The sequence below is a fragment of the Arachis ipaensis genome, chromosome B08 (genome assembly GCF_000816755.2).
Source record: "Arachis ipaensis cultivar K30076 chromosome B08, Araip1.1, whole genome shotgun sequence".
NCBI classification, from domain to species: Eukaryota; Viridiplantae; Streptophyta; class Magnoliopsida; order Fabales; family Fabaceae; genus Arachis; species Arachis ipaensis.
The window spans coordinates 126,661,777-126,670,176 of NC_029792.2; the positions used below are offsets into that span (position 1 = coordinate 126,661,777).

The 8,400-nt window shown below is 33.3% G+C and overlaps 1 protein-coding gene across 1 annotated transcript in view; it reads right to left on the reverse strand.

The window, feature by feature from the left end:
- LOC107612566 (ultraviolet-B receptor UVR8) overlaps positions 1,593–8,400 on the reverse strand; it is a 7,726-nt gene continuing 918 nt past the window's right edge. The window contains exons 2-12 of the mRNA XM_016314248.2: positions 8,161–8,347; positions 7,208–7,354; positions 5,769–5,850; positions 5,010–5,165; positions 4,370–4,549; positions 3,785–3,856; positions 3,486–3,557; positions 3,237–3,355; positions 3,008–3,093; positions 2,781–2,833; positions 1,593–2,006 (exon numbers count right to left, since the gene is read on the reverse strand). Coding sequence (XP_016169734.1) covers positions 1,920–2,006; positions 2,781–2,833; positions 3,008–3,093; positions 3,237–3,355; positions 3,486–3,557; positions 3,785–3,856; positions 4,370–4,549; positions 5,010–5,165; positions 5,769–5,850; positions 7,208–7,354; positions 8,161–8,347 — 1,241 coding nt within the window. The 3' untranslated portion in view covers positions 1,593–1,919. The remainder of the gene's footprint in view (positions 2,007–2,780; positions 2,834–3,007; positions 3,094–3,236; positions 3,356–3,485; positions 3,558–3,784; positions 3,857–4,369; positions 4,550–5,009; positions 5,166–5,768; positions 5,851–7,207; positions 7,355–8,160; positions 8,348–8,400) is intronic.

An 8,400-nucleotide genomic window follows, 5' to 3' on the forward strand; every position in this document is an offset into this window, starting at 1 on the left:
TATGGAAAATTTTGCATACTTTTAGAAAATATTATTATTATTTGTGTAGACAACCATTATTTTAAAAATAAATTAATGATATATTTTAAACATGTTTTAAGTTTATAGTTTTCCTTTCCCTTAAATGTCTCATTATATGAGGTCGGAAGTACCCTGCTTTTGTCAATCTGACTTTATGTTATGTCAGAGCAGAGGACACGGAAAATCGGGGCTAATAGATTTAGTGGATCATGAAATCTTTGGTGAGCCATCATTGCCATTTGCCAATTATTTCCATTTCATAATGGACCTCAAGTTGGAAATAATTTCATTTTAAATAGGTTGCCAAAGTAATTGGGGTTAATTCTAGTTTTCTATCAATTCTAAATCAACCTAAATTTCAACTCATATATGAAATAAAATAGTCAATTTAATCTTTAAAAATTGACTTGTAACTTAATTTGGTATGTTGAAATTTTATCTGACCTAATTTACTTTTTATTTAATTTTTCTATTATTAACGAACTTTTAATTTAGATTGACGAGTGTTATACTAGATTCATAAAAATGATATTGTTTTCGTTTTCGTTTTGGTAGTGAATAATGCTAAAAATGACATATGAGACAACCTATTTATACACAATATTAAATTTAAAAAATTAAATTGGATCAAAAGAAACTGAATGGTAAAAATGAAATCTTTGCTCCATACATTCTTGCTTTAAATGCATTCTATATTCCCTTATTGAAAGGGCATTCATAAATCCTCTATAAATAATATTCAACGAAACCTCAATACTTATTGTTTAGAATTCTAAGAATTAATAATTTTGATTTATCCTCTGATCAATTACAGTAGGTAAATCCCTTCTTGGTTAAAAAAATTAAATTCCTTGTCTTAAAGCTAAATATATTTTTTGTTCTTAGAAGAAATTTTCAAAAAAAAAAAAAAAATACCGAAAATTTTAGTTGATAAGAAGAAAAAGAATATAAAGGGTATATATGTTGCCTAAGTTTAGCATTGAATATTCTCGCATAATAATTAGGTAAGATAATCATTAGCAATTCAATATCCAAATAAATAAGCGAAAGTCACATAAAAATTAAAATTATAGTAATTGCACGTAATTTAAATTTATATTAAGAATCAAATTTATTAAAAATAATAAACAATACAAAAAGGAAGAGGCGAACAACATTGATGAATGGATTAAATATTTCCTCAGAGCATATTGGTCTTGTCTCTTGGACCAAACCTTATTCAAATTAATTTTAAAATTTTATTGAAAAATTAATCTTGAAGCATAATATATTTTTGTAACCATTTTACTAGGTCAGGTCACAAACCAAATTCATTAATTTTTTTTTCCCTTAATAGAATACCTAACTTTGAAGAAGTCACAAACTCAGTCAACAACTACTTGGATGTCTTCATCTTCTCAACTTGCTAGTTTCTCTGCTAAAGTATTGTTTTCTTCCTTCTCCTTATAAGTTTAAAAGTTAAAAATTCATTCAAAATTTAACTGAAATTAAATTGAATATAATAAAATAATGAGAGTATTTTTGTTAATAAAATAATAAGCAAAGGCTCAGCACCACAAAACACCATGAAATAAGATTTCCAAACTAGGATCATTAAAGTGCATCCTAGCTAATTGATAATAATATATAGAGAAAACCCTGTCAAAAATAATAATAACAATGATAATATATAGAGAGAAGAGGGGAAGAACATGTAACATTCTTCATAACAGAAAAAAATAATTTACATCTTACAATCATGATGCTGAAAGCTAAGTTACTATACTACCAGTAGTAGTGGTCGTAGCGGTGGTGGTCTCGGTTGTGATGGCGGCAGAAGCTAATTGACTCTTATGGTTTGATGAGGCAAAACGACACCAAGAGGAAGCATCATTGTTGCATAATGCAAATTTGTTATGTCAAACTCGGATCCGTTTGACATCGCTTTCCGGAACACTCATGTCGAGCCTATCCCCCCTGACTAAGCCAGAGGTTTGTCCTGAGACCTGCCAAATCATATAAGCCAACAAAACTAATCAGCATTTGCAATCTTTGCATGAAATGCATACCTCTTATATTCTCAACCCTAAGGTTGCGTTTGTTTACAGGACAGGACACTGAAACAGAGACACAGAGATACAAAATAGTATTTGACAGATGAGACATGGACGACACTGAATTAGTGTATTTTGTGACCATCCTGACAGGAAGGACATAAAAACACTAACAAGGGACAACTTGTTTTTCATTTTTTCTTTCATTATTCTTCTTAATTTTTTATAATTATATTTTTCTTCTCAAATTTTTGAATGAAAAAAATAAGAATAAATTAAATTTTCATAATTTGTTCTAATTTATCACCAAACAGAATACAAGAACACAAAATTTTGTATCTCTGTTCATTATGTCTTGTTCTCCGTATCTTGTCTTGTCTTGTTCTCAGAAACAAACGCAGCCTAAGGGTCTATTTCGTTTTAAAAAAGCTTTGTTTTCATTTTCAACCTTTTCTATTTTCAAATTTTCATGAAGAAAAGTGACACAGTAAACACTATACCAAACAGAAAATAAAAGCATAAACCAAACAGACCCTAAACTTCTTAGAACACAGACAGTTCTCACATGACGAAACATTTTTTTTATATTTTCATTTAATAATTTCTAGATTCTTTAGTCTATAAAGAAAAATTTAAAGTATTTCCAAACATATTTTGAGTCAACCTTTGGTCCTTCAATGAAGTATTAACAAATCATGTGGTTATTGCCATAGCAAATATACTTACATTTTCATCGGGAACAACCGCATATCTCTCGGATAGCGAGGCAAAATGTTTCCCTGTTTGTGGGAAACACGAAAACGTAAACCATCAGCCATGATGCCGAAAGTATAAACAAAATAGAAAAAGAACAAAACTTAAATAGACTATTCTAAGTTACTCTATTGAATTGCATAATATCAACACCAGCATGAAAACAAAGGAGAATATCACTGATACACAGAATAAAGCACCTGATAGTGGATCAGTATTCGAGGATGCAATATTCTGCCCAGAAGATCCCTCAACACTCAATGCTTCAATAATCTTCGGAGAATTCCTGCATGTACCAAAAATTGAATGATGAACCAAAGACTAATAACTAGATTCAGCCATTACTTAAAGAGATAAATCAATAACATAAAAGTGAATGTCTCCTTAACAGTCTGAACGAAATTTATTCAGGATGAAACATGCAATTACCGGTCTACGGTTTCCCCGTGACCAAGTTGGCCATTTGTGCCTCGTCCCCAAGAATATACGTTTTGTCTTTCAGTAACAGCAATTGTGTGTCTCCACCCACATGAGATCTGAATTACTTTCTGTCAAATCAAATAAACACATGCAGAACGAAGAGTAAATTAACATTGATCATCCTTTGAAGAATAGTTGGATATAGTCAAAAAGTTCCACACGCACACAAAAAGTCATTGTGTTGCACTTTCAAATTACCTGATCTTCGGGGAACTTCACTTGCACAGGAGAGCAGCGATCAGCATTATCCCCAACTCCAACTTGTCCAAACTGCCATTGATAGAGAAATAGGTAAAAGTTTTCCAAACAAGCGGCATAGAATGAACAACTTGTAATGGTATCGATAATGAATAGAAGTCTTGCATTAAATCATTTCTTTGAAAACTAATGCATATTTAGTTCTCGGCACAAGTTCATGTGCATTCTTTATCAATCAGATTGTTATCATCTGTTGTGCTCACAAGTCAACATGTATTTCATGTTGATATTATACAAACCTTATTCCATCCCCATCCGTAAAGTATTCCACTACAGGTGAGTGCCATGCTATGCCTCCAACCACCTGAAACCTGAAAGAAGTCAAAGCAAAGTTCAGGGAGAAATTCAACAATAGTCAAAATGCCACTCTTTGGTGACCTAAATTGGCATTGAGTCATAGATGCAGCACCCGAATCGGCAGGGGCGGAGCCAGGTGGTAGGAAAGGGGGGCGATGGCCCCCCCTAATTTTAATTTTTTACATGTAAATTATATGTAAATTTCAGTTTAGCCCCCTCTAAAATTTTATTTTAGTCTTAGTTTATTGTATAAATATTTTTGACCCCCCTCTAATATTTTATCTAGCTCCGCCCCTGCGAATCGGTGTTGGTTTGCTTAATGTTGTTGGCATGCATCATGTTAAAATTAAAAGTCAACAGAAGCAGACAGATGAGAATCTTCACAAAGATGCAAACTTAAATGGTCCCCAGATCAGAAAGATCCAAACTTTAACTTCAATTTGCATGTGGATAGGTGAAAAAGCTGAAAATCTGATGCATAGACCTTATCATAGAGATATAAACTCAGCATAAAATTGAAGGACCACCTGATAAATTGTCATGTCACTCATGGATTGAAGCTTGTGAGGCACAAGATGATCCTCATTGTCTCCATGTCCAAGCTGGCCATATTTGCTCCACCCGTATGTGTATAATCCACCAGAGGATGCAACACATATAGTATGCCGCCAGCCGCAAGCAACCATGATCATCTTTTCGGATTGCAACTTTAAACAAGCAAGCATCCGGCAACAGAGGCCATGATAGAGAAAATATCTCATCATTAGTATGCATGCACAACAATGACTTAAAATATATTAATGAAGTGTATGGATGTTGACAGTTATGACACACAGAAATCAGAAGTTAATAATACCTTGAAATGGCTTCCATTAAAGTAAGTGTTTTGCTTAGGGGGCAAGTTAAAGATACCAAAAGGAGTAAACTTTCAAGCTTATACTTTATTCAATGCATTAAAAGTTCAAATATTTTAAATCTCCAAGATAACCCTTCTTTTAAATCCTTAACTAATGCCCAAGGGGCACTGGCTAGTTAAAGACTTAATGTAACAAGAAAATCAAACTTTCTAGTAAATCAGGCAACAAAGAGGTTGCATGTCTTTCAAATTCAACTGATATAATCACTGTCTAATCTGTAAAGGTAAGAAGAAAACAGTTTGAGACTTACATCAGCATCAGAAACTTTTTCAGGGATCAGGCGATCATTTCTGTCCCCCAATCCCAAATTTCCGTATCGGCCCCAACCCCAACCATATAGTTCTCCATCTTCAGTAATGGCTACACTATGTTCTGCCCCAGCAGCAACCATTTTGATAGGTACTCCCTACAACAATAAAATATTACGAGTGCATGAATAATTAATGTAATAATTATTTTGATACATACTATGATTTTATGTTCAGTGTCCAATTAATGGAATAATGGAATAATATATTTACCAGTTATGTGAAGGTCAATACCAATGAGGATTGATCAATGAAATCTATCTTCTTTTCTTTCATAGCAAATTGAAAGTAAATGAAATTGAAAGAGCTCAACTACCAAGCTAAATTATTGAATCCATCATATGCTATTGCCAAACTCTGCATTTTATTTTAGACAAAACCCACCTCTTTTTTCTTCTAAATCTACATGGACACACCATACTAGGTAATTTTGTAATTTTTTTATCAGTGTTAAAATAAGAGAGAATATTACACAGGTGAGAGAGAATTTCAAATATAACATTTAATGTAGATCAAATAAGGTATGTAATATACTCACTTTCTTTCACTACTAAATAAGGACAGAGGAGAGGGGAATGGATTTTTGTCCTAAAAATTGTTGAGATTGATAATGTAAATGGTAAAAGTAACTTTCATCCTGTATTCAGATTCAATCGAGTATTATTTATCATAGAAAACTTTGATGAATGCTAAAAGAATACCTGAAATGTTTGAATCTTTTGTGGCACAAGAGAGTCTTCTGTGGTGCCAAGTCCAAGTTGACCATTTTGATTCCGTCCCCAACTTCAATGAGAAGAAATAGAGGAGAAAATGTACAAAGGACAAATTCAGATGAATTTCAAATGAAACAACTAACATACAGGAGTAACACTTCCATCAAGGAGTATGTTTACAAACAATAAATGAAGGGCCCCTTGACCCTTACGGTAATAAAAAAAAGGAGGCAGCCCGATGCAATGCATCCAGCATTATGCAGGGTCCGGAGAAGGGCCGTGCTCAAAGAATATGATGCAAATAGCCTAACCTGATACATGCATCAGTGGCTGATTCTACGACTTGAATCTATAACCTTGAAGTCACACAGAACAATTCAACCGTTTCTCCAAGGCTCCCCTTCTCTTCCATTATTTATTTTTGAGTAAAGCGTCAATTTTGTCCTTGAAAGATCACCCATTCTTCAAATTGATCATAAAAAAAATTTAAGCAAATTTGTCCTTGAAAGATTTTAAGTTGGTCACATTAGTCCTTCCATCACTTCTGCTGCTCATGGCAACAAAGTTTACTGATATAATACGTTAAATGACACCATAATACACACCTGACAGTTCTAATTGGCTGCTAAATTTATGAAACTAAATCAAATCAATCCAAATTGAGAGATTTCAATGCCTTAAAGTCCCCCTCAATTTGGGGTTGATTTGATCTAATTGCATAAACTTATCATGTTAGCCGCCAATTAGGACTACCAAGTGTGTGCTGTGGTCAGTGTGGTGCCACTTAACATGCCATATCCGCAAATTTTGACGCTGTTAGCAACGGAAGAACTAATGTGACAATCTTAAAATCTTTGAAGGACGAATTTGATTAAAAAAATCTTTCGGGGACCAATTTAGAGAAGTAGTGATCTTTCAGGGACAAATTTGACCATTTACTCTTTATTTTTTTAATAATAATAAAGCAATAACAATTTCTATATCCATTGATACCTTTAAAATTGAGTGTCCATTGCAAATTGAAGTTTAGGTTGTAAGAGTGTTGAAAGAAAACTAGACACAAGAACAATGGCCAAGGTAGTAAAACTAATTAAAAAAATGGAGTATTGAGTCTTTTTAACAAAATCATTATAAGATAATGTCCAGCGAAGACAAGTGAGCTAAATCAAAACAATCTCCTTCCCTTCCAGTGTCAAAGATCCACTTCAACTCTTCTTTTGACAAACAGAGAAGAGATGAAATATTGACATTAAAATATCAGGTCCAAGAATTAGTTTAGTTTACAAATCTCCAAGATTACATTATCAGTTTCTACTTTCTATAATATTAAGTCAATTTAGCATCTCAATCTTTAACGATGCAAGAACAGTAATTAGTAAGAGGAAGTTTAGAAAAGTCAGAATAGTGAATGCTTAGGAACTACAAACCTCTGCACCTCCCCTTCCATAGTAACTGCCAAACAATGGCTATCGCCACAAGCAATTTGCTTTATCTTGTGACCTCGTAATGCTGTAATCGGATGAGGAATAAACAAGTCACTGGAATTACCATGACCTAACCTTCCAAAGTCACCCCTGAAAAAACAGAACTTAAATCACTTTTTTATATGTGAATGAAGATGTTTCAGGAAAGGCATGGCGATCGAAAATCCACATGATTAGTTACACACAATCCAACATAAGACGTCCAGTATCTACTGCCACATAAATCAAACCTGGACTTGCCATTCATACGTACAATAGAAAAAGTGTTCATTAATAAGAAGACCAAGAAAATGACAAATGCTAGTCCTAAACATCTAGATAGATAAGGATGAGAGCTGAGATATAGCCAAGAAAGAACACTGATAGTTAATCCTGATATCCCCCTCTCCAAAAACCCCGACATATTAGTTAGAACTAAGTGTCTAGATGTAATATAGAAAGTTTTCAAGCAACAAAACTCGTGCGTGGTAATTGTCTTAGAACAAAAATAAGACATTGAAAGATAGAAACTTGTTTGGAGAAGAGGACATATAAATGTTAGTCTTTTGACAAAATCTTACCCATTTCCACCCACTCAAGAATTAGACAGTGGAGAAATGAATAAAAACGCAAATTATCTTTACTGACTCTATTCAGTGTCTCTATATCTTTTTTCCTGAAACACCTTTTGTAATGAACTGAAGCTCCTATAATGGCTAATGATAAGTACCATCAAATCACCTAATTGAACCCAAATTTAACACTACATCAGTATACAGATAAACTTGTTCGGTCCCATTTCAAATTGGCAAGTACAAGAGTGTCAAATATACCAAAAAAACATTTTTTTTGGGGGGGGGAGTTAACTTTCAACAAAAATAAATAAATAAATAAAAGCTTAGAGATTTAGAACAAACCATCCCCAACTATACACTTCCCCTTGAGACTTTGAATATGCAATAGTATGATCAGCTCCACATATAATAGAGGTTATTTCTTGGCCATCCAATGCACTGAGCTGTGTAGGCAAAAGCCTATCCTCAGAGTCACCATGTCCTAATTGCCCATCCTCTCCTCTTCCCCAAGAGCAAACAACATTCTCAGCTATGGGGGAAAAAAAAGTAAATTATATTTAAAAAAAAAATGGTCAACAGCAA